Source organism: Papio anubis, unplaced genomic scaffold, assembly GCF_008728515.1.
Source record: "Papio anubis isolate 15944 unplaced genomic scaffold, Panubis1.0 scaffold242, whole genome shotgun sequence".
Taxonomy (NCBI): Eukaryota; Metazoa; Chordata; class Mammalia; order Primates; family Cercopithecidae; genus Papio; species Papio anubis.
Window position 1 is genome coordinate 17,394 of NW_022162480.1, and position 27,067 is coordinate 44,460.

At 36.8% G+C, this 27,067-nt stretch overlaps 1 protein-coding gene across 4 annotated transcripts in view; it reads left to right on the forward strand.

Moving 5' to 3' along the window:
- Window positions 1-27,067, forward strand: part of LOC101003343 (DENN domain-containing protein 4C) — a 79,230-nt gene that overhangs the window by 14,618 nt on the left and 37,545 nt on the right. Inside the window, exons 1-11 of one of the 4 annotated variants that reach the window (XM_031661742.1) lie at window positions 661-665; window positions 3,959-4,059; window positions 4,163-4,381; window positions 11,274-11,419; window positions 12,856-12,891; window positions 12,981-13,111; window positions 14,953-15,085; window positions 18,944-19,150; window positions 22,034-22,162; window positions 23,314-23,458; window positions 23,730-23,876. In XM_031661742.1, coding sequence (XP_031517602.1) covers window positions 3,978-4,059; window positions 4,163-4,381; window positions 11,274-11,419; window positions 12,856-12,891; window positions 12,981-13,111; window positions 14,953-15,085; window positions 18,944-19,150; window positions 22,034-22,162; window positions 23,314-23,458; window positions 23,730-23,876 — 1,375 coding nt within the window. In that variant the 5' untranslated portion in view covers window positions 661-665; window positions 3,959-3,977. Of the gene's footprint in view, window positions 1-660; window positions 666-3,958; window positions 4,060-4,162; window positions 4,382-11,273; window positions 11,420-12,855; window positions 12,892-12,980; window positions 13,112-14,952; window positions 15,086-18,943; window positions 19,151-22,033; window positions 22,163-23,313; window positions 23,459-23,729; window positions 23,877-27,067 lie in introns of those variants that run through there. The other 3 variants (XM_031661739.1, XM_031661741.1, XM_031661740.1) reach the window with 3 other exon arrangements.

Below are 27,067 nucleotides of genomic sequence, written 5' to 3' on the forward strand. Positions count from 1 at the left end.
CTGCCACTTGCGCAAAAGAAAAGGCAGGGAATAGTTGTATTTACTTGTATCTGCTAGTTTTGGAATAAAGACACATTAAAATATGCTCAAGAAACTAGTGATTATGTATTATGGGGGTGAGGGAACTGATCAGACGTGGAACAAGGGTGTGTGTATGTGTTTAAGTTATTTTTGAGCTGTGTGATCATATTAAAGTTTTAAAACTCCCAGTGTGATGGTGGATTTGTCAATTGCATTTTATAGTTATTTGGACATTTGCTTTATGTACTTAATTAAGGCTGTGTTATGAGGGACACTCAAGTTCAAAATGGTTCTGCAGTTAAATGAATACTTTTATCTTGTAGCTACTTTAAAAAAAATCACTGATGCTCTTGTTAGTTTGTGCTTTTCTTCTCATTAATACATTATGTTAGATATATTATCTTTGGTATATCTTTTCCCATCCTTTTAATTTCAGATATTCTGTGTATAGTATATAACTGGCATTAGAAATCCAATCTAACATTTGTCTTTTTGTTGAAGAATCCATTAATTTACATGTATTGTTATATATTTGAATATTTCTGTCTCATTTTGTCCTTTTTGTTTTGCTGTTATTCTTTTCTCTCTTTCAGATTGAATGAATTATTGTTTTTTTCCCATCTGCTTACCTAAATGTTATATGTGTGTGTGTATATATATGTATAATTTCATATTTATGTTCCTTTAATGATTCCTCTTAATTTTTTAATATGGGTGCTTAGAACTTGAAATTAATATTTTACTCTTTTTTCAAGCAGTAAAGTAGACTTTAAAATACTTTAATTGGCAACATCCTCTTTTACTGGTACAAAAACAATAAATTTTACAATTAATGGCCCTTTAGGTTAGATGAGATGCATTTCATCTACCTACAGCAGCCCTGTGTATTAGGTACATTATCAGTCCTCATTTTGTAGATCAGAAAATTGAGTAACAGAAGAGTTGAGTGATTTATACAAAGTCACACAGTAAATGTCAGAGCCAGATTACAAATGGATGATAATCCAGACAATAATGACAATATTTTATTTGGGGGAGGGGGTTAAAAGATAGCACTAAAATATTAGACAGCGATGACATAAAATGAGATAAATTGATCAGAGTTAAACTTGACATGCCATCACTTTTAAGACACAGTTTCAAGAGATGTTAAAATATGTCTTTTAACAGTACCAGGCACAAAGGAAGTGTTAGCTCTTTTATTAGACGTTTATTCTTAACAGAGAGGATATTATGTTTGCTTCCATTCTGGTGGCATTAAGCCAGGGAGCACTTGAAGTTAGTTATTTTGACTTACAGTTTCTTGTGCCATGCCAGTAGCATGCAGTCAAACTCATAACCCATTAGTTGGCAGGCATCCAGTAATGAATTCTCAGGGGAGATCCCTCCCCTAATCAAAATCCAAGCTGAGGGAGCTACGCTATGAGGACACAAGGCATAAGAATGATGCAATGATTAGCCGGGTGTGGTGGCATGTGCCTGTAATGCCAACTACTTGGGAGGCTGAGGCAGGAAAATCGCTTGAACCTGGAAGGAAGAGGTTGCAATGAGCTGAGATTGTGCCACTGTACTATAGCCTGGGCAACAGAGTGAGACTTCCCCTTGGGGTGGGGGCGGGGGGCGAAGAATGATACAATGGACTTTGGAGACTTGGAGGAAAGGGTGGGAGTGGGTTGAGGAATAAAAGACTACACATGAGGCCAGGCGCGGTGGCTCATGCCTGTAGCCCCAGCACCTTGGGAGGCCAAGGCAGGCGGATCACGAGGTCAGGAGATCGAGACCATCCTGGCTAACACGGTGAAACTCTGTCTCTACTAAAAATACAAAAAATTAACTGGGTATGGTGCCACACGCCTGTAGTCCCAGCTACTTGGGAGCCTGAGGCAGGAGAATCTTGAACCCGGGAGGCGGAGGTCACAGTGAGCCAAGATCGCACCTCTGCACTCCAGTCTGGGCGACAGAGCAAAGACTACACATGGGGTACAGTGTATACTACTTGGGTGATGGGTGCACCTAAATCTCAGAAATCATCACTAAAGAACTAATTCATGTAACCAGATACCACCTGTTCCCCCAAAACCTATTGAAATTTAAAAAAATATTGACATGTTTTGTTAAAAGATTTAAAGTATGCAAAAAAAGATTCCAAAATGCAATCACTTGCTTAGAAAAAAAACTACATGTGAACTGCACTGAGTACTGAAGAACAATACAATAAAATAGAACCTGATTAAAATAAAAAATAATTTAATTTTTTGTTAAAAATTAAATGTTTATTAAATTTATTAATTTCATTAATCAGCTAATATAAAGGTACAACCAGGATTCCAGGTTGATCCTAAAGCTGGAATCTCTGCCCTTTTCATTATGCCATGCTACATTTAGAGAAACCTAAGCAATTCACTGACTTAGGGAAAGGGCTTAGAATTGTAGCATTTTGGGTTAAAAAAAAGAATCAGGCTGGGTGCGGTGGCTCATGCCTGTAATCCCAGCACTTCGGGAGGCCAAGGTGGGGGGATCACATGAGGTCAGGAGTTCGATACCAGCCTGACCAACATGATGAAACCCTGTCTTTACTAAAATAAAACATTAGCTGGGCGTGGTGGCACTCTCCTGTAATCCTAGCTACTTAGGAGACTGAGGCCAGAGAATTGCTTGAACCTGGAAGGCGGAGGTTGCAGTGAGCTGTGATTGTACCACTGCACTCCAGCCTAGATGACAGAGTGAGACTCTGTCTCAGAAAAAAAAAAGGAAAAAAAGAAAAAGCAGAGTCAGCCTTTCAAGCGTACCAGTTTTATTTGGAAGTTTCAGTTCTAACATACTTCTTGGGGAGACTGAAACTTGGTCTCCTGTTCTGTGAGAAGCCTTTAAAATCCAAGGCTGTCTGTTAATCGTCAGGGCAGATGTGGCCTTGGTGTTACTCTGGGTTTTCAACCCCTGAAGATTTCCCTGATTTTCTTGCCAGCTTAGCCATGAATTTTAAAGAACATTTGTTATATTTATGTTAACTTTTGTAAAAAGAGGGCTTTTTAGGCAGTTCTGTCTGTTGTATTTTATATTCTTATATTCTTGGAATATATATATACACACACACACACAGAGATATATATATTTTGTATTTTTGGAATATAAAGTTTTGGAAACAGAAGCTTTTAGTAATACCTTTAAAAATGGTCATCTCTATGGCTTTGGGTTTTTTTGGTTTTGTTTTGTTTTGTTTTGTTTTGTTTTGTTTTTGAGGCAGAGTCTTGCTCTGTTGCCCAAGCTGAAGTGCAGTAGCGCAATCTCGGCTCACTGCAACCGCCGCCTCCTAGGCTCAAGTGATTCTTCTACCTCAGCCTCCTGAGTAGCTGGGATTACAGGCACACACCACCACACCCGGCTGATTTTTGTGCTTTTAGTAGAGACGGTGTTTTACCATGTTGGCCAGGGTGGTCTGGCTTTGGTTTTTGTTGTTTCATGATCATAGATTATATTGAATAATGGTGTTATGATTAATTTATTTTTAACTGTGAGGGCTGGATGAACTACATATACTTTTAATCCTTACTTAAATTCCAATTCTTCTCTTTGGGCACACAGCATTTTAGAAGCCTACCAGTAGGTAGTTTGAAGTCTCAAGTCAACTAGATTTGACTCTTAGAATATTATAATTCTAAAATGTAGTTTTTGAAGCTAGACTTCAGTGTTGTATTCCTGACTCCAGCATTGAAAATATGCGTTGGAAGGTTAGAATGAGATGGCTAAATCTGACAGAGGTTGGTTGAATGAAAAGAGAACTTCCTTGAAATTCACTTATTCAAACTGTTTGCATCAGTTATGACTGCAGTAAAAATACATCTTTTCCATTTTCTAGTTTTAGGTTGATGCAAGAATTTTGTTTAGTAAAAACAGATTATGAATAACACATTTTATGAATTTTGTTCTGATTTAATAGATCAGATGAAAAGAAGAACATGAACTGGAAGCAACTTCCCAAAAAGCCATGCAAAAATCTACTTAGCACCTTAAAGAAATTGTATCCCCAGCTGTCTTCAGGTAATGTGAGGGAAAAGGAATACTATTAATAAAGGAATGTATATGAGAAAATTCTTCTTAAATTTAACATAATACCATTTTCTGTTTTTCTTTCCTTTGTTAGTTCACCGAAAAACTCAAGAAGGCTCAGCGATTGACATGACTCCAATTGAAGCAGATTTCTCCTGGCAAAAGAAGATGACACAGCTTGAGATGGAAATTCAAGAGGCATTTTTGCGCTTTATGGCGTCTATTTTAAAAGGATATAGAACATTTCTCAGACCAATCACAGAGGCTCCTTCAAATAAAGCCACAGCTGCTGATTCATTGTTTGACCGACAGGGTGGGTAGCACTGAAAGTACAATTCCTTTTATTGAAGTGAAAATATTTTATATTTGATGTTGTTGCCAAGAAATACTTACTGTATAAATTATTACAAATTCACATTCAAATATAATGAACTTCCATGTATTTGTAACCGAACTTTATGACTAGAATTTCTTGTAATTTTTATAGCCCATTTTTTTCCTGAGAAATCTGAAACTAGGCATATTTAATTATGAAAAGTCAAAGGTGTTACCTATATTTACAATACCTTGTCAGTTATCTTAGGAGAACATAACTGGAGATTTGCCTTCAGGTATTTAGGTATTTCCTCAATTTTGCATAGTTCTTGGATTTGTACACTTTTTTTTTCTTTTTTTTTTTTTTTAATAGAGTGGAGTCTTGCTATATTGGCCAGGCTGGACTTGAACTCCTGGCCTCAAGTGATCGTCCTCCCTCGGCTTTCCAAAATGCTGGGATTACAGGTGTGAGCCACTGCACTTGGCCAGATGTATACACTTTTGGCTTTACAATTAGTTTGTGCAATGAGGGCACCACATTTTAAACATTTTTGACTAATGTAGCTTTGTTCCAGGGAAAAACATATACTCATTATTTTTAGTATGTTTTGTTTTAGGGAATTATAGATAGAGATTTTTGTTGTTATTCAGCTACTGTTATATATATAGTAGGAATCTTACATCTATATCAATATTTATTTGAAATTATTTTACTTTTCTGTGCTTTTTACCTAGCGATTACAAAAAAAAATCTGTATTTTTCCATTAATCCTTTTGTCCTTTATCTTTTCTGCTTTAAGATAACTTACCACTTAAATATTTAGTTACCACTTACTGGCTAGTTATGTAGGAATATAAAGAAGTATAAAACCTAGCTCTATGGGGTCTTAAATGGAAAATAATTAAAATATTTTAAAAATAGAACAAGTAGTCAAGAAAACATATTTTACACAGTTTTAATTTGGAAGTTTTAAGAGTTCAGAAAAAAAAGGCATATTCTTCCAAATATTCCAGTATTTCAAAATGGGTATTTTGGAAGACTTCATGGAAGAAGCATGACTTAGAAGAATGGGTAGAATGGAGATAAATGGAGAAGAACAGGAAAGGCTTTCTGGAAGTCAAGTTTTCTCGACCGGACGCAGTGGCTCATGCCTGTAATCCCACCACTTTGGGAGACTAAGGCAGGCAGATCACCTGAGGTCAGGAGTTCAAGACCAGCCTGGCCAACATGGTGAAACCCTACCTCTACGAAAAATATAAAAATTAGCCGGGTGTGGTGGTGTGTGCCTGTAATGCCAGCTATTCAGGAGGCTGAGGGAGGAGAATCACTTGAACTTGGGAGACAGAGGTTGCAGAGAGCCAAGATTGTGCCATTGCACTCCAGCCTGGGTGACAAGAGTGAAACTCCGTCTCAAAAAAATTAAAAAAAAATAAATAAATAAAGTGTTCTCATTAATAAAATGGGGGCTATATCTACTTCATTGTTGTGAAGATTAAATGAGAAAATATATGTGAAGCAACTAGTACAAGTACTTTAAAATACTCATGATAACAGCTATTATCATTCATGGTAATAAAATGGAAGTAGCATCAAGATCTAAAGCACAAGGCCTGCAGATTAGTTTGCTGGGTCTACCATAACAAAATACCGCAGACTAGGTGGCTTAAACAACAGAAATTATTTTCTCGTGGTTTTGGAGGTTTAACTGAGATGAAGGTAGTTAGCAGGTTTGGTTTCTTCTGAAGCCTCTTCGCTTGGCTTGTAGATAGCTGTTTTTTCCATGTGGTCTTCCTTCAGTGTTTGTCTTATGTCCAAATATCCTCCTCTTACAAGGCTACCAGTCTTACTGAACTAGGGTCTACCCCATAATCCTCATTTTAGCTTAATTACCTCTTTAAAGACCCTATCTCCAAATAGTTACATTCTGAGGTACTAGGGGCTAGGAACTTAATATATAAATTTTGGGCCAGGCACAGTGGCTCATGCCTGTAATCCCAGCACTTTGGGAGGCCAAGGCAAGCCGATCGATCACCTGAGGTCAGGAGTTTGAGACCAGTCTGGCCAACATGGCGAAACCCTGTCTCTACTAAAAATACAAAAGTTAGCCAGGCGTGGTGGCACATGCCTGTAATCCCAGCCACTCAGAAGACTGAGGCAGGAGAATCTCTTCAACCCAGGAGGCAGAGGTTGTGGTGAGCCGAGATCACTGTACTCCAGCCTGGGCAACAAGACTGAAATTTCATCTCAAAAAAAAATACATATATATATATATGTATGTATACATTTTGAGGGGGACACAGTTTCACTCATGACAGCACATTTGGGAAAAAAGATTACATGGTACAATTTGACCAGAGTGATGAGCTTTAGAGGTGCTGTGGAAGATAAGGCTGAAAATAAGATTAGGGCTCAGATTGTGGGTAGTTGTAAATGCCAGATGAAGAATATGGATTGTACGGGAGTGACATCACTAAAGGAATTTGAAAAGATACTTACTCAGTTTTCAGGCCCTAAGGTTTTATTGTAAACAGTTCAGCATTTGGTTTACTAGGGGACACAGACATTAGACAAGAACAAAATGTAAATACTAACTATCTTAAGAAGTGTGTTTTGAAGGAAAGTATTGATCACAGTGATAGTGCTAGTTAGGTCAGAGAAATATTCCTTGAAGAAATAACAAGGAATATTAGTGTCCTAAGGTATCCTTTGGTGTGCTACTTTTAAGTTTGGGTCTAAAAAGCAATAGTAATTAACTAGGAATTTTGTATATGTGGTTTTGGCTTATTTTACCTTATGTTCTTATTTACCATTTCTTCTACCACTTGTATTGCCTGTAAACTTGTGGTAGGTTCAAGAGCTGCAGTGTCCAGTAGAAACACAATGTAAGCCACATGTAAAATTTAAAATTATTTTAGTAGCCACAATAAAAAAGTGAAAAATAGGGGGAAAATAGTAGCATTTCAGCATGTAATCTGATTTTTAAAATTATTGATGAAATCGTTTACATTTTTTTCACAAACATCTTTTTTTTTTTTTTTTTTTTATAAAGACGGTCTTGCTCTGTTGCCCAGGTAGAATGCAGTGATGCAATCTTGGCTCACTGCAACCTCTGCCTCCCAGGCTCAAGTGATTCTCCCTCCTCAGCCTCCCGAGTAGCTGGGATTATAGGCGTGCACCACCATGCCTGGCTAATTTTTCTATTTTAAGTGGAGACGGGGTTTAGCCATGTTGGCCAGACTGGTCTCGATCTGCTGACCTCAGGTGATCCGCCTGCCTTGGCCTTCCAAAATGCTGGGATTACAGGCTTGAGCCTCTGCGCTTGGCCCACATCTTTCAGTTCTGGCATGTATTTTTTACTTACAGTGTGTCTTAATTTGGATCAGTTACATTTCAAGTGCTAAATTGCCATATGAAGATAGTGACTACTGAATTAAACAGTGCAGATCTAGCAGCTTGGTTAGATTCAGGTTTAATTATCTTGGCAAGAAGTGCCAAAATACATGGTGCTCACTTCTTCCTATTGCATCATCTTGAGAGGCACATACATGTCTGGCTGTCCTACTTTTAGTGTTCCTAATAGGTTTAAGGTGTTGTCAGCCTCATTCATTCATTGTAGGTCACCCGTTAGCCTTTGACTTATTTGGTTTAGCAGCCTTTGCTATCATTGCCTGGATCCACTAGAAGGAAAGAAAGCCTTTTCATTATAACTTGTGGAGAATAATTTATTTCTATTTTATTTAAGCTTTTCTCTACTAATTAGTATATAAAAGGGATGGGAATCAGGACCACAGCGTCAAAGAAAGGCTGCAGAGAAAACCATGTTTGAAATGGTGGCATTAACTAGGTTATGCAGGATGTTTTAGGATTAGTGCTGGTTTCAGTTTTTATCCTAAGAGTAATTGGAAGCCTGTAAAGGATATTTCATTAGGTAATAGGATCAGATTTGCATTTTTTAAAAAAATCACTCTTTGAAATGTTAAAAAGAAGAATCTCCTTGGCTTCCATACAGAGATTGCACTGGAGGCATTGAAGCATGGATCTTCTATTTAGGAAGCAGCCACATTGGTTCTAGGGATTATTAGAGGTGACCTGGATTAATTGATGATAGTGTGAATAGAAGAATGATTTGTTTAGGAATTAGATCAAGTAGAACCTGGTAATTGAATATGGAATGTAAGATAGAGTGGGAGATGTCAAGAGCAGCTTTGAGGGTTTTGCCTTTAACAACCAAGTGAATGGCCATGCCCTTTATAAAAAGTAAAACAACAGAAAAAAGGGAAGGAGCAGATCGAAGGCTTTTTTTTTTTTTTTAAAGATAGAAAAAGAGACTTGAGTATGCTGATGAGAAATAGCTAATAGAGGCTGGGCACAGTGGCCCACGCCTGTAATCCCAGCATTTTGGGAGGCCGAGACAGGCAGATCACTTGAGGTCAGGAGTTTGAGATCAGCCTGGCCAACATGGCAAAACCCCGTCCGTCTCTACTAAAAATACAAACATTAGCCGGGAGTGGTGGCGCATGCCTGTAGTCCCAGTTATTTGGGAGGCTGAGGCAGGAGAATCACTTGAACCTGGGAGGTGGAGGTTGTAGTGAGCCGAGATTACACCACTGAACTCCATTCTGGGTAATAGAACAAGACTCCATCTCAAAAAAGAAAAAAAAAAAAGAGAGAAGTAGTTAATAGAGAGGGAGATTTATCCCGAGAACACTGGAAGGGGCTGGAATCCTGAAGTCATGTGATGGTTTGTCCTTAGATAGGAGGAGGGACATATCCACTGTAAAAAGACAGAAGGAATGAATGATAACTGTTAAAGAGTCATAAGTTATGTAGTGAGATAGTATACATAGTTTCTATTTAATGATCTGCATTTTCATTGCAATATAAAGTATGCTCATTTCGGGGTATGGAGGGGGCACAAAAACATGAAGGGAGAGCATATACAAATAGGAAATAGTTGTGGAAACATGTGAAAAGGAAAATTAAATTGATTCTAGAAATGTAGTAGGATTGCTGGTCAGGGATGAAGGCATAAGTGCTTCTAATCTGCCTAGTTGTGGAACTTTTTTCCCCTTAACTTATGCTTAGTCACCCTAATGCAGATCCAGAGAAGGCAAGCAGTACATTCTTCCAGAGCTGGGTTATGCTAGGTAGGTTTAACCAGAAAGACAAAAGAGCAAAAGGGTTGAGAGTATTGACAAAACAGTAATTGAAATGATGGATATAGCATGGAATCAGTATTAGATAGAGAAAGAAGTGAAGATGGGAGGATGTACGTGGAGGTAAAAGGGCCAGTGGATTGGAGATTTCAATGAGCCTTCCCTCTCTGCTCCCCCAATAAAAAACGCTAAAACACTTAGTAGAAATACTTAATTAAAGAGACCAGATAGGCAGAGGTGATGGGCTGGAAGTGATGTGAAAATGAGAGATTTGGAAGGCAGTGCTGCTTTGAATGCTAGCAAGTAAAGTCAAGGGACTGTGACTGTGTGTTGAAGTTGGTGATTGAGGTAGGATGGAGCATAGGATCATTGAAAATCAAGGAATGAAGGCTGGGCATGGTGGTTCATGCTTGTAATTCTAGCAGTTTGGGAGGCTGAGATGGGAGGATCACTTGAGGCCAGGAGTTCGAGACCAGCCTTGTCAACATAGCAAGACACCCATCTCTTAAAAGAAAAGAGGCCAGGTGCAGTGGCTCACGCCTGTAATGCCGGAACTTTGGGAGGCCGAGGCGGGCTGATCACCTGAGGTCAGAAGTTCGAGACCAGCCTGACCAACATGGTAAAACCCTGTCTCTACGAAAAATACAAAAGTTAGCCAGGTATGGTGATGGGCACCTCTAATCCCAGCTACTCAGGAGGCTGAGGCAGAGAATCACTTGAACCTGGGAGGCGGAGGTTGCAGTGAGCCAAGATCATGCCGCCACACTCCAGCCTGGAGGACAAGAGCTAGACTCTGTCTCAAAAAAAAAAAAAGGAATGAAGACGAACCTAAAGTGTTTTCATGATTTGTGCTTCTGGGTGTGGAAGAATGATGGTGGTAGGGATTAGAAAGGAGGAGACTTTGAATCAAATGTCCTGGTCTTCAGTGAATGAAGGAGTGTCCCTGCAATTAATAGAGGACTACGATTAATAGAGGAAATGGTGGAATAGCCAGATGCTTGAAACTTTAATAAGCAGAAATTTGAAAAGCAATACAGAAATAATGGTCTTGTGACATTAAAGAGGAAGGACATTGGCTCTTTGGAAATTGACTGTGGACTCAAGAGTATGCAGAGTATCAGAGAAATTTCTACTTAAAAGTTGTAGAGCTGGAGGTTCCTTATAGGGGATTCAGATTTCAGTGAAGGGGTTGATAGAAGTTAAGTATTTTTCATGGTTTAATTAGGCAGAAGGAGCTATATATGTAGTTACTACAGGTTGAGCTTCCCTAATCTGAAAATCCAAAACCTGGAATGCCCAGAATCCGAAACTTTCTGAGTGCTGACATGATGCCACAAGTGGAAAATTCCACACGTAAGTACTTAACACACACTTTGTTTCATGCACAAGATCATTGAAAGTATTGTATAACATTCCCTTCAGACTGTGTGTATAATGTATATATGAAACATAAATGAATTTCCTGTTTACTTGGGTCTCATCCCCAAGATATCTGATTGTGCGCATGCAAATATTTCAAAATCTTAAAAAAAAAAAATTCGAAATCTGAAACACTTTTGGTCCCAAGCATTTCAGATAAGGGATACTCAATTTGTAGAAGCTTCTCTTTAAATGTCGATATATACACATATAGATAAAGAGAATGTAATATAGATAAGTACAAGTTTAATGTTTACTATAATATCGAATTCCAGTTTAAAATTTGAATTTAATTATAATTTTGTTTTCCTCAGGGTTTTTAAAAAGTCGAGATCGTGCCTATGCAAAATTCTATACCCTTTTATCCAAAACACAGATTTTTATTCGTTTCATTGAAGAATGCAGTTTTGTAAGTGATAAAGATACTGGATTAGCATTTTTTGATGATTGCATAGAAAAGGTAAAAGTTTGTACTTATACTAGTGTTTAGAAAAAAAAGTTTGCCTTACCTGTATAATTATCATTGTTATTGTTAGTCTAGAGTGATATAAGGAAGACAGTATAGGGTTGTGTATGTGTGTGTATGTGTTACTGATTCTGAGCTGAATATAAGAATAATTTTCTTTGTGGTATCAAGTTGCTACCACATATAGCCAAGTTTTCTCCTCTTTATTGATTGATCCATTGATTGAAACAGCATCTCATTCTGTCACCCAGGCTGGGTTGCAGTCGCATGATCATAGCTCATTGCAACTTCAAACTTCTTGCCTGAAGTGATTCTCCCACCTTAGCCTTCCGAGTAGCTAGGACTACAGGCATGTGCTACGCCTGGCTAGTTTTTTAAATTTTTAGTAGAGATGAGGTCTCACTGTATTGCCCAGGCTGGTCTCAAACTCCTGGGCTCAAGCGATCCTCCCACCTTGGCCTCACAAATCCTTGGGATTACAGGATGAGCCACCATGTCCAGCCAGTAAATTTTCTCTTTAAATCTCACTTTCATTTACAACTATTGAGTTGTAAAACTAAGAACATTTCCTTGAGCCTTGTGAGTTTATTTTTTTTTAATTTAAATGAATAAGATTTACTTTAAGATTTAGGTTTTTAAATTAAAAAATGTTTAGTTTTATGGGTAATAGAAGTTGTGTTCTTTTGTTTTAATGTCTTTCCAAATTCTTTTGCCTAGTATGTTTCTTTTGTTCTAATGGAAGATGGAAATGTTAAATTTTAAAGCTTTACCCACCCATCCTAAGGAAGTTAAAATTGATTCTTGACAGCAATGACTTGGTTATAATTTTTCCTAACTTTTAATATAATTCTTATTTTTGCTAAGTAGATCTTGGGGCCAGTTTTTTATGCAAACCGTATATTATATAACATTTGAGATTGTATCCAAAAAAGGTAGAATATTACAATGTTAATTTTTTTGGCCCCCTCATGATTCATGTGCCTTAGAAGATTTGAATAATTTTCTCCTATCAGTGTGATCTAAAATTCCAGGTATATAATTAAAACTATTCAACATTTTTGTTTATTTACAAAATTGATATTCCAGTGTCTTCCAGTTATATGAGAAGCTTAATGTCAATCACTAATAAAGGGGCTTAATAGTAATGAAATTTTTTATTTGAGAAGCCAGATAACCTTGTGATTGGTCATCTTTTGTCTTAAGGTTTACAAAATGACTAATCAAAATAGTTTTCTATCCTAATAGCCACAAGTAAAAAATTATGCTTTAGCCTAAGAGTATGTAGTTAGCCTAAAAATATACTTTGCAATGTTTTGTATCAGCCGGTACTGAAAAGGGGTAGTTTTTTTCTAAATCAGAATGTAAGATAAAAATGTCTATTAAATTCATAGTGGACATTTTCATTAGGAATCTGTTTTCTTTTTTTCTAGTTGTTTCCTGATAAAGGCACAGAGAAATCAGATAAGGTATGTTTTTCTTAGACTTTAAGGGTTGAAATTTCAGAATTAGATCTTGTTTGTATGCAAATTAATTGGGGAAAAATAATTATTTTCAGGTTGATTTTGATTCAGCAGAAGATACCAGATTGATAGAACTGGATGATTCACAGAAAAGTGAGCATACTGTATTTATAATGCCACCAGAGCCACCTCCTGATGATGGAAAGGACCTGTCACCAAAGTACAGGTAGTAGGAAGTTTTCAAAGAGCTATTTAGGCACAGCCTATTAGTTTCTTTTAATTTTTATTAGTAGATATGTATATTAGTCTTTTGTGAAACTCATTTTCGTTATTAATTTGGTGAACTAATGTAGATAAATATTTTATGGAAATGCCACTAGGTGTTATAATTTAAAAATTGGATGATATTGTCAGATGTTGATCATTGTTTACCTTAGTGTTTGTATTTTAATCTTTAAAAGTTTCAATTCTGAAGAAGAAAAATGTTACTTTTATGAGGCTTCCCGCTCACTTTGGGAGTTTTATTGTTGATACAAAGACTGTGAAATTCTTATGAATTGGTAATTTTCCGAGAAAACTTAAGGTAGAGGGCCAGGAATTTACTCTTTTTTAAGATAAAAGATAGGATTTGGATGTGACTCTTTTAAGAAATTAGAATGGATTTTGTAGTTTTTTTATTACTATAAATTTAATAAATTTAGAAAATCAAACGAAAATGGAAAACTAATACATCATTCTAGCACCAGTACCTGTGTCTCTTAACAATTGTGGGCATGTATTTATGTGGATTTATTTGTGTATGTATTGCATGTATGAGTTCATCAGGTAGATTCCCTTTGTAATCTATGTTTGCCTTTAGTGGTCTGAACATTTTCCCATGCCATTAAGTATTTTTGTGCCTTATCATTTGTAATGACGACATTGTATGCATTTATTATGATTTATTTAACTAGCCTCTTACGGATTTGTTTGTTGTTATTTGCTGTCTATATCTTTGTGTACGTACACAGTTATTGTCTTAGGCTGTGTTTCTAAAAAAATTTCTAAAATGGAAAGTAAAGTAAGTACCTTCCTAAAATAGAGAATTAATGTATAATATCAAGAGGACTGGATCAGAATGAAGAATATATCTGGGATTGAATGGGTTAATTAAATACTATTTTGATTTCATGTTAACTATAGAATTCTTTTCTACTTTGGCTTAACTGCTAGAAATTGGAATGCAGATACTGACAAACAAGATAAAATCAAATATGGAAAGGCAATATCTCCTAGAAGAAAATTGGCCAAAAGAAATAAGTAGACAATTTCCAAGAAAGCCAAAGTCAATAATATAAAAACATGTTATGGTTTTTTGCATTCAAAGAAATGCAAACCAAATTGATGAATAGAAACTTTTGACATTGAGAATAGGTTATGCTAGTAGTTAGAATGTATGTTTAAGTATAATCTTTTTTGAAATAATTTGATATTAATTATAATAATTTTAATTCTTTTGATAAACATGGACCTAGCAAATTCTATTATTGGATATTCATCCTATGAAATTAAGCAAAAGTATTCACAAAGATATACATATGAAAATATTTAATTGGAGAAATTTAGAAACAATCTACAACCTCATAATGTCCAGCAGTGAAAAACTGCTTAAATTGTGGTACATCCTTAAAATAAAGATTTTATGGATTTTTTTATTTTAAATACCTATGCAAGGTAATTTTATGAAGAAAAACATAAAATTATGAAGTATACTAAAATTTTTTAAAACATAAATTATGGAATACATGGATTCTCTTGAAGGAGTTATTTCTCCCTTTAATCAGAGTTTTCTGTGGTTTAGAGACTGATTGAAAATAACAAGTAGGGTGGGGAAGAGACAAAATTTTCATGAAGGTGGTCTCTGTATGTTATATCATTTAAAAATTTTAAAAAGTATTTTTTCTATATAAGCATTTAAAATAATTTGGGGTACTATTTAAAGTTTAGAAATATTTGCCTAAACGCTGGAATAATATGAAGAGTTGGTGTGTTTTAAATCAGCAGTTCTATTTTTGCTTTTTATTTTAGTTACAAATACTTTCCAAGACTGGACCTTAAGCTTTTTGACAGACCGCAGGAGTTGAAACTTTGTTTTAGTAGACACCCTACTGGGAGTAGCATTACAAAGAGTCCAGCTCTCATGGCTAAGAGAACTAAACAGGTCAGATATTCTTTATCTAATACATGTTCATTTAATATGTAAAATATGTATATGCAATATGCAGCTCATAGTTTAGAATGATCACCCACAACAACCATTTGAAGACTCACTATGGTTGTTATTGAATTTAACTAGATTTCTTGCAAGCCTACTTAAAATATCAAGTCTGGGCCGAGCATGGTGGCTCATGCCTGTAATCCCAGCACTTTGGGAGGCTCAGGTGAGCAAATCACTTGAGGTCGGGAGTTAGAGACCAGCCTGGCCAACTTGGTGAAACCCCATCTCCATTAAAAATACAAAAATAAGCCGGGTATGGTGGCAGGCGCCTGTGATCCCAGCTACTCGGGAGGCTGAGGCAGGAGAATCGCTTGAACCCGGGAGATGGAGGTTGCAGTGAGCCGAGATTTTGCCACTGCACTCCAGCCTGGGCGACAAGAGTGAAACTCCATCTCAAAAAAGTCTGTGTATCTATTAATCTATCTGTCTGTCTATCTATCTATCTATCTATCTATCTATCTATCTATCTATCTATCTGTCAATCAGTCAAGGCTGAAGTTTTCGAATGCTTATGTTTATGCTTTAAGACTATCCATAGGAATTGGCCGGGTGCGGTGGCTCATGCCTGTAATCCCAGCACTTTGGGAGGCCGAGGCAGGCGGATCACCTGAGGTGGGGAGTTTGAGACCAACCTGACCAACATGGAGAAACCCCGTCTCTACTGAAAATACAAAATTAGCCAGGCGTGGTGGTGCATGCCTATAATCCCAGCTACTCGGGAGGCTGAGGCAGGAGAATTGCTTGAACCTGGGAGACGGAGGTTGTGGTGAGCTGGGATTGAGCTATTGCACTCCAGCCTGGGCAACAGGAGCAAAATCTGTCTCAAGAAAAAAAAAAAAAAGAGTCTGTAGGAACCAAATATACTTTTTAGAAAACTTAATTGAAATATAATTCATATACCATACAGCATACCCACTTAAAGTGTATGATTTGGTGGCTTTTAGTATATTTTACAGGTTTGTACAATCACCCCCACAATTAATTTTAGAATATTTTCATCAACCCCAAAAGAAAGTTTGCATCCTTTAGCCATTAACCCCAATTCTCAATCCCCAGCAGCCCTAGGCAACCACAAGTCTGTTTTCTGTCTATAAATTTGTCTATTCTGAGCATTTCACCAGTAGAACTGCATAATATGTATTCTTTTGTTACTGGCTTCTTTCATTTAGTGTAACATTTCAGGATTCATCCATGTTGCAGCATATATCAGTAATAATTTTTATTGCTGAATAATATTCCATTGTATGGATATACCATATTTTATTTGTCTGTTCATAAACATGTGGCTGCTTCCTACTTTTTGGCTATTACGAATATTGCAAATGAACATTTGTGTATAAGTGTTTGTTTGGATGTATGTTTTTGTTTTTCGGGAGGTTATATATCTAGGAGTAAATTGCTATGTCAAATGGTTACTCTGTGTTCAACCCTTTGAGGCACTTCCAGGCTGTTTTCCAAAGTGGCTGCACCACTTTCCATTCCCACCAGCAGTGTGTGAGGGTTCCAGTTTTACAACATATCCTTGTCAATTCTTGTTATTGTTTGTCTTTTTGATTATAGCCATTTAGTGAGTATGAAGTTGTATTTTAAATTTGCATTTCCCTAATGGCTAATGTAAATATACTTTATTCCAAGTATTATAATCCAAAGGGAGTTAACTTAGGACAACTAGACATCTTGCTTTATTACTATATGTGATTTAGGTATAAAGAACTAAGCTGTGGTTACATATGAGTTAAAATTAAACATCCTTTATACATACACTGACATTTTGGGGATCTTCAAAATGTGGAAAATTTCACGATGAAAATCTTAGTTCAGATTTTACTAATTTATGGGATAGACCCCTAAATCCTAGAGATATCCTGAGGTATTTCCTAATTTCATTCATACAGTTCATATTTCTTTCAGTTTTTCGAAGAGAATACTAAAGAATTTTTTTTTTACTGTTACCAGCTAACAAAAGGCAAATTTCTAAAATGAGAAAATTTTGCTAACTCAGCCTCTAAATCTCATTTATAGCAGAATTTTTTTTTCAGGCTAACTGAAAAAGAAAAGAATCATAGGATCTTAGAAAAACAAGGGCATATGTTTTTAAATATATACTGAAGTATTGTGGAGATTGAGCTCAAAAGTAAAATTAATATACCAAGTTTTTTTGTTTTTGTTTTTGTTTTTTTTTTTTTAGGGTGGAGTCTCGCTGTGTCACCCAGGCTGGAGTGCAGTGGCACGATCTCGGCTCACTGCAACCTCCGTCTCCCAGGCTCAAGCGATTTTCCTGCCTCAGCCTCCTGAGTGGCTGGGATTACAGGCACCCACCACCACACCCAGCTAATTTTTGTATTTTTAGTAGAGACGGGGCTTTACCATGTTGGCCAGGATGATCTCAATGTCTTGACCTTGTGATCCACCTGCCTTGGCTTCCCAGAGTGCTGGGATTATAGACATGAACCACCATGCCCGGCCTCCAAATTTTTTTATTTAGAACGTAGACTAGTGGAGGAATCTTTAGTGCAAAGCATAAAATGGCATTCTGATATATGTGATAGGCTCTGTAGTTTCTGGGAATATATATAGTTTGATAAAGCTCAGCAGATGGCTGGGCACGGCAGTTCACTTCTATGATCCCAGCGCTTTGGGAGGCTGAGGCGGGCGGATCACCTGAGGTCAGAGTTCGAGACCAGCCTGGCCAATGTGGTGAAACTCTGTCTCTACTAAAAATACACACACAAAAATTAGCTGGGCATGGTGGTGGGTGCCTGTAATCCCAGCTACTCAGGAGGCTGAGGCAGGAGAATCACTTGAACCCAGGAGGTGGGGGTTGCAGTGAGCTGAGATCATGCCATTGCACTCCAGCCTTGGTGACAAAAGCAAGACTCCATCTCAAAAAAAAAAGCTCAGCAGATGATTTTGATACCCTATTCTCTCTTCTACCTAAATCAGAATGAAAAGCTGAACTAGAAAACACGACTATCAAACTAGGAGGTGGGAAAGTTTATGTTGACTGCAAAGGAGTAGATTGGTTTTTTTTTTGTTTTTTTTTTTTGAGACGGAGTCTCCCTCTGTTGCCAGAGTGCAGTGGTGCGGTCTTGGCTCACTGCAACCTCCGACTCTCTGGTTCAAACAATTCTCCTGCCTCAACCTCCCGAGTAGCTGGGACCACAGGCACACGCCACCACGCCCGGCTAATTTTCGTATTTTAAGTACAGACCGGGTTTCACCATGTTGGCCAGGCTGGTCTTGATCTCCTGACCTTGTAATCCGTCCGCCTTGGCCTCCCAAAGTGCTAGGATTACGGGCATGAGCCACCGTACCTGGCCAGAAATAGGTCTTTTTTAAGGAATATGTCAGTGAGGGAGTTAACATAGACTGTAGCTTGGGAAGACAGAGTGGAAATCTTGGCAGGAGATAGCCTAGAGCATCTCAAACTTTAGCGAAGGGAAGAGTGAGAAGAATATCACTTTTTCACCCATCAAAAATGAGTTCCTTGTTTGTAAAAGACATGTTATGAGCCATTCTAATACAAAAAGATGAATGATATTTGCTCTTAATTTCTACTCTGTTAAGAGACACATGCTTGCTAACAAATAGTTTTGGTATAGTATGAAGTATTATTGTAAATGAGTGTTCAGGGGAACCGTTAGCACTAATAAACAGGAAGCCACTCACAAAAGTCAACTTTGAAGTGCTTGATTTTAGGGGTCAAGTTTTACTTAAATTCTCCTCTCCCTTTTCCTTCTCACTTCTCCCCTCACCCTAATGAATTTTAATAAATATCGTAATATTTTATTCTCTTTCTAGGAAATAAAAACAGCTCATAAATTGGCGAAGAGATGTTATACAAATCCATCACAGTGGGCCAAGTGTCTGTTCAGTCATTGTTACAGTTTATGGTTTATTTGTCTTCCGGCCTATGTTAGGGTTTCTCATCCTAAAGTCAGAGCACTTCAGCAGGCATATGATGTACTTATTAAGATGAGGAAAACAGATGTGGATCCCTTAGATGAGGCAAGTATAACAAATTGACATTGTTTCTAAGGTAAATTTTATTTTTGTACTTCTAATAAAATTTGGATCTAAGTTGCCTTAAAGTGTGCTCAAGCATTTTCATTAAGCAGGAAAGATAAAACTATTACTCTGTTACATGGAGCTGATGCTTGTGTTTATTTTTTATTTTACTTATTTATTTGTTTTTGAGACAGAGTCTCACTCTGTCACCCAGGCTGGAGTTCAGTGGTGCGTCCTTGGCTCACTTCAGCCTCTGCCTCCTGGATTCAGACAGCTCTTGTGCTTCCCAAGTAGCTGGAATTGTAGGCACATGTCACCATACCTGGCTAATTTTTTTTTTTTTGTATTTTTGATAGAGATGGGGTCTCACCATGTTGGCCAGGCTGGTCTCAAACTCCTGGCCTCAATGATCTGCCTGCCTCAGCTCTCAGTGCTGGGATTACAGGCATGCGCCATCATGTCTGGCCATGTTTGTTATTTTTAAAGAGATGGAGTCTTGCTCCTCTCTCGCCCAGGCTGGAGTGCAGTTGAATGGTCATGACTCACTGCAGCCTTGAACTCCTGGGCTCAAGCAATTCTCCCACCTGTCTCCCAAGTAGCTAGGACTTCAGGCATACAGTCCTGTGCCTGGCATATGGTTTTTCTTCTTTTGATTTTTTTTATTTTTAAAGAATGGAGCCTAACTTTTTTGCTCAGGCTGGTATTGAACTCCTGGCTCTTGAACCCCCACCTTGGCCTCCCAAAGTGCAGGGACTGCAGGCATGAGCCACTGTGGCTGGCTTCCTTTTGTTCTTTTAACTTTGTTGGGGAGCAGATAGGGAATAGGCTTTTAGTAAGTGGCTTTCCACTAAGGACCTGTGTCCTAAGGTGAGTTATATAATCTATTTAAAGATATACATTAAAAATATATTTTTTTATTAAAAAATATTTATATATACTCAAAAATATATATATATATATATATATATACTCGTGCCCAAGCTGGAGTGCAGTGGCACTATCACAGCTCACTGCAGCCGAGAACTTCAGGGCTCAAGCAATCTTCCTGCCTCAGCCTCCCAAGTAGCTGGGATTACAGGTGCACACCACCACATCTAATATTTTAGTTTTATTTTTTGTAGAGATGGGGTCTTGATATGTTGCCTGGGCTGGTCTCAAACTCATGGTGTCAAGCCATCCTTCTGCTTGGCCTCCCAAAGTGCCAAGATTATAGATACGAGCCGCTGCACCTGGCCTATGTAACTTGTTTGTATTTTGGATTATCTATTTGAAAATGTAGCTTTGAGCTTCTCAACTTTGGCACTATTGATGTTTTGGCCCACATAATTGTTTATTTTAGGGGCCTGTCTTGTGTCTTGTACATTGTGTAGGATGTTTAGTGGTATCCCTGGCCTCTACCAACTATATGCCTCTGTTTCCCTGCACAGATCATGACAATCAAAAATGTTCCCAGAGAACAAAATTGCTCCTGGAGAACCACTGAGGTAGATAATAATAGTTAGTACCTTAATTGTAGGTTAGTTTGAAGGTTAAATCACTTAATATACTTAAAGTGCCTGGTTCATAGTAAGCACTCAGTGAATGATGTACGAGGCATTTTCATGCATTTTCTCTCTCAAGCCTTAGAAACCATCCTAAGAAGTAGAGACTGATACTATCCAGTTAATGGTTGAGGAAACTGAGGCACTTATTTAGCTTTTTCCAATGCTATTTTTCCCTTAAAAATTTTTTTTTGGTGTTAAGATAACTATAAATGATATTTTGAACTAGATTGGAATTAAAAATGAAAAGTCTTTGCTAACAATGTTATAGTATATTTAACTGTCTTCTCATTCTTTTGAAGACAAATCCTATTTGTTCTATAGGCATTTTGGAGATACTGTCTTTAATTCCTTTGGCATTGAATGGAAAGCATAGTGATTGGGGAGAGAGAGACTTTAATTATACTTGATTTTATTTATATTTATTTATTTATTTGTTTATTTAGAGACAGTTTTACTCTTTTCCTTCAGGCTAGAGTGCGGTGGTGCAGTCTCGGCTCACTACAATCTCCGACTCCTGGGTTCCAGCAATTCTACTGCCTCACTCTCCCAAGTAGCTGGGACTATAAGTGCTTGCCACCACGCATGGCTAATTTTTGTATTTTTTTTTTGTAGCGATGGGGTTTCACTGTGTTGGCCAGGCTGATCTCAAACTCCTGACCTCAGGTGATCTGCCTGCGTGGGCCTGCCAAAATTCTGGGATTATGGGCGTGAGCCATTGCTCCCAGCCTCTATCTTTGATTTTAGAAATGAATTACCTCTCAAATTATGAGGAGTAATAGTTTTTCTCTTTGTGGTGATTTAGTTACTCAAACAAATGGAACATGGACACATATGTCTTATATGAAATAGTTAATAATGATGATACTTGCATTAATGAATAGATTTTTGTTTTGTTTTGTTTTGTTTTGAGACAGAGTTTCACTCTGTCGCCCACGCTGGAGTGCAGTGGTGTGATCTGGGCTCATTACAAAGTCTGCCTCCTGGGTTCAAGCAATTCTCATGCCTCAGCCTCCCAAGTAGCTGGGATTACAGGTATGCACCACCATGCCCATCTAATTTTTGTACTATTAGTAGATATGGGGTTTCACCATGTTGGCCAGGTTGGTCTCAAACTCCTGACCTCAGGTGATGCACCTGCCTCAGCCTCCCTAAGTGCTGTGAGGTGTGAGCCACTGCACCCAGCCTGAATAGGTCTTAAAAATAATTTGCTGAGATGCTCAAAGCAGAACAAAGGAGAAAATACTGCTTTATAATAACTTCATGGAAAGAATTCAGTAAAATCTCTACAATTCATAGTATACTAATTACTGACACTTCCTTTTTTTTTTTCTTTTGTTAGGTGTGCTATCGAGTAGTGATGCAGCTTTGTGGACTTTGGGGTCATCCTGTTTTAGCAGTGAGAGTCTTATTTGAAATGAAAACTGCTAGGATAAAGCCTAATGCTATTACTTATGGTTATTATAATAAGGTAAGTAGGATCGACAGTAGGCAAGTTGTGGTGCTTATCGAGAATGATTATTTTGTATAGGTTTTGTTATTCATGAAACTCCTATTAAAGGAGGTTTTGGAATATGTTTATTTTTTAAAAATTGACAAAAAGTATATATATTTTTCATGTACAATATGATGTTTTGAGATATGTATATTGTGGAATGGCTCAATTGAACTGTTAAGTAATTAAAATATGCCTTCACGTACTTACCATTGTTTTCTGGTGAGAATACTTCTAGTCTCTTAGCAATTTTCAAAATACAATCTGTTGTTATTAACTGTAGTCCCCATGTTGTTTAATAGATCTCTTGAATTTATTTCTCCTATCGAACTGAAATTTTGTATCCTTTGACCAACATCTTCCGATACTTTCCCCTCACCTCCCAAAGCCCCTGGTAACAATAGTTCTAATCTCTACTTTTATGGGTTTCACTTTCTTGGATCTCATATATATGTGAGATCATGTGGTATTTGTCTTTTTGTGCCTGGCTTATTTCACTTACTATAATGTCCTCTGGGTTCATTCATATTGTCACAAATGACTGGGTTTCCTTTTGTATTTCAGCCTGAATAGTATTTCATTGTGTATATATACCACATTTTCTTCATTCATACATTGATGAACACTTAGGTTGATTTCATATCTTGGTTATTGTGAATAATGCTGCAATAAACATAGGAGTACAGATCGGTCTTCAATATACTGATTTCATTTATTTTGCATATCTATACCCAGTAATATAGGATTGTTGGATGGTATGGTAGTTCTAGTTTTAATATTTTTAGGAAACTCTATACTGTTTTTGAGGAATCTTTTTAATGACTATACTAATTGCATTTCTACCAAGAGTGTGTAGGGGTTCTTTTGTCCACATCCTTAATCAACATCTTTTGTTTTTTTGACAATAGTGATTCTAACAAGTACGAGGTGATAAGATATCTCATTGTAGTCTTACTTTGCATTTCTCTCATGTTTAGTAATGTTTAGCATTTTTTTATATACCTCTTGGCCAGTATAACTGTTTATATTTGTGTGTATATATATAAACATATACACACACATATGTATGAATTTTTAAAATCAGATATTGCTAATTAACATTATTTTTACCCTTATTTTACCTTTAGGTAGTTTTGGAGAGCCCGTGGCCTAGCAGTACCCGCAGTGGTATCTTCTTATGGACGAAGGTACGGAATGTGGTACATGGCTTGGCACAGTTTAGGCAGCCGCTTAAAAAGACTGTGCAAAGGTCACAGGTCTCCTCAATATCAGGTAATACATGTGATTAGAAATATACTTCCTTGCTGAACCATGAGCTTTATAGGCATATGAATTTTTAGCTATGTGAAGTAGAAAACTTAAATTCTGGTAGACATTTTCACATACATTTAAAGACAGATTATCTTAGTCCAAAATTGTTTTTATTTTTTTCCAGAAATTTAGAAAGTGTTCTGCAACCATAAATGAACTGTGGGTCATTCATGTTTAGTGTAAGAGATTATCAATGCATGAGTTATTGAATTGCTATTGTCCTTATCTTTAGCTCTTCAGAATGTCACAGGTGGAAGTGATGGGGACACGGTGAGCCACGGTAGCGTGGATAGTTCTAATGATGCTAACAATGGGGAGCACACAGTCTTCGTCAGAGATTTAATCAGGCTTGAGTCCATTGATAATCACTCTAGCACAGGTACTAAAATCCAGATTTTACTAACCGTTCACTTACTCTCATGTTAAATCTTTCCTTTTTCAAAAAGCTTCTTCCCTTCTTGAGTTTGTGTGATATGACTACTTTGAAAGTACTGTATACTTACAAGAGAAACAATAGAGTCTGCAGATCACTTCTCTTTATTTCCTGTAGTACAAAATTAGTATGGGAGTGCTGTGCACAGTGCTCTAGCGTGATGCTTCTTTGTATTTGCTTATCATTAATTTATGAAAGTGTATGCTATAATTAGGAATCATGAGTTAAGGAACTTGAAAAGTAGTGACAACTTGCAAATCTTTTAAAAAAATTAAATAGAAAATGTATCTTAAAATTTTAAGAGTATGAATATTAAAGAGGGAAGGAAGTAAGTCACACAATGAGAGAAAGTAATTTCTTTAAGTTACATTTTTTAAGATCTGAGAAGCTGTTGAAGCTGCTTTTATGTACATAGCCATCCCTCTCCTCTGAAGTTAGAAATAAGTGTAACTAAAGTAGCACATTGTGCAGATATATGTGTGTTGCACATCCTTCTTCTTGTGTTGTTTTTTTTGTTGTGGTTGTTTTTAATATCTCAAGCCTTCCTTTAAAAAGAATTCTGGGTCTAATTCCTGTACTTCATCTGATGAACTTGTCTCAATGACTGAAGTTTCCTTTTCTCTGCTCTTTGTTGCTTTGCTTTTTGCTCTGTGCTGTTTCTTGGTGCTGCATTTGTCCTTGGCTGTCATGGTGTGGGGTGCAGACAGACTTGTATGACGTGAAGCTATGGATACACGTGTGCATTAATGCTACCCTTGAATGTTAACCACATCAGGTAATTTCCCATTTATTAGGTTAAATTTTGCTGACATGCAAGGGTGGGGGAAAGACCTTTCATTGTATTTTAAGTATTGTTATTAGTGGTAAACAGTTTTCATTTTCTTGCCTTTTCTCCTTCAGGTAAATGTAATCATATATAGACTCTATTGAAAATATCCAACTAACTTTTCATGGTCAGTTTGCAAAGCATATTTGTTATCTTATTTGAAAATATATTATGCCTTGCTAAAATTCTTATTTTAAGGTTGGTTTGTAGCATCATTGTGACAAATAGTGTTATAGGCATTGAAGAAGTGATTGTTTCAGCTGTTGAGGTGGTGTGGCTATTGCTTTCCAAAACTGATCTTGCTGAATTCTTGTGCTAAAAACAACCTTCATATAATTACAGGAGCATGTGTAAATTTGAAAGTCAACATAAAGCTATAGGTTACAATCCTGTTTGTAATTAACTTCCTCAGTTTGCCATCATGTTTGTATATTATATTAACAAATAAGAATTTTTATGAAACTTTTATTTTAAAGCCACCATATTTTATTTCATCTAATATTTTTTCATGATACTTGTAGAAGAAATGGGCTTCATGTATAAAAAACAAAAAACATTTTTTGTATGTAAACGTTTACCAGGAATAGTAATAGATAAACACCTCTCCTCTTATTCCTTCAGAATTTTAAGTTTATCTTATTATAGAGGCAATTTACTCCTTTAATGGAAATACCAGTCTCCTAGTAATCCTGGGTGTTTGGTATAAAGACTTCAGTAGTTGGGCGCAAACTTTCAGGTCCCCTTTATTTATATTTTAGCTGCATTTCAAATAACTGAATGCCACATACTGAATTTGCAGTGATGGTGTACCTCTGTAGAACTTCTGACAATGCCATTTGATGCTTTTGGGGTTTTCAGCCCAGATGCTTAAGTTGCTCATTTCATTAAGGATTATCTCGTGGAATCTTTCCACTTGGTACCTGGTACAGAGTGACTTAGCTGTTAGGAGCATGTTTGGTTTTAATCTACCCGAGTCCCAGCCTAGTGTTCATTTCATGGCACCATATTGCTTTACCAGACTTTTTGAGGGAGCTAGTAAAAAAGTGACTGAAGTTAGTCATTCTAAGTAGTAGTATTTAAAGACATTAATTCTTTTGTTGTATGGCAAACCCAGAGTCTGAGTGGCAGTGTAATAAGTGATGGAAAATGGAGGTACTGCATATGTTATTTTATGTGTCCTTTATTGACATCTTTATACTGTTTTCTCTAGTACCTGATCTTAGTTTTGATTTTAAATTATAGAACTTTAAAGTCAAAACAGACTTTTAAAATATTTAAAATAATTTCAAACTTACAGAAAAGTTGCAAGAATAATACAGAAAACTCTCATATCTTTAATCTAGATTCCCTCCTTTTTAGTTTGCCACATTTGCTTTATTATTTTCATTCGGTATGCATACACATACCATTTCTTTTTCCTAAATCATGTGAGCAGGTTACATACATCTTGCCCTTTTACCTCTTTATTATTTCAGTGGTATTTTCTCTTATATACAACCACACTTTAGTTACCAAATTGAAGAAAACATTGATATACTACTTCATAGTTTATATTCCAAGTTTGTCAGTTATCCCAGTGTTCCTTGTGGTACTTTAACTCCCTTTCTTTAGTCTTCCTTAACCTGGCACAGTTCCTTAGCCTTTTAAAAAATCTTTTATGACCTTGGCCTTTTTGAAGAATTCATTTTAATTATTTTGTGGAATGTTTCTTAACTTGGGTTTGTCTGTTATTTCCTAGCGATTAGGTTATGCATCCATGGGTGTGCTACATAAATGATGTTGAATACTTCTCAAGTTGTCACATCCTACAGGCATACACAGTCTGTCCTTCATCGGTGATATTAATTTGGATCACCTAGTCTCACTATTGTCTGGTTTCTCTGTGCTTAGTTACTATAATCTTTTTCTTCCTCTCAGATAATAAGCTATTTTTGAAAGGACACTCTGAGACAATGTGCTAATATCCTTTCTCATGACACTTTCTCTTTTAAATTTGGCATCCATTGATGATGCTTGCCTGAACCAGTCATTACTGTGATGGCTACAAAGTGGTGATTCTGCCAATTCTATCACTGTTTTCAAATTTAGAAGACGATGTTCTAGTATATGGAAAATTCTCCATTCTCTGTTTTTTTCTTATTTATTATCAGTATGGACTGATGGGTTCCTGTTTTATTCATTGAAATATAATTCATTACTGCCCTTATTTGTCCTCAAATTATCCCTGTGTGGGCCAGTGGAAGCTCCTTTAAGCTGTTTTTTATATCCTTTAGATACTCTCCCATTATGTTTCTGAACACTACCTTTTTGG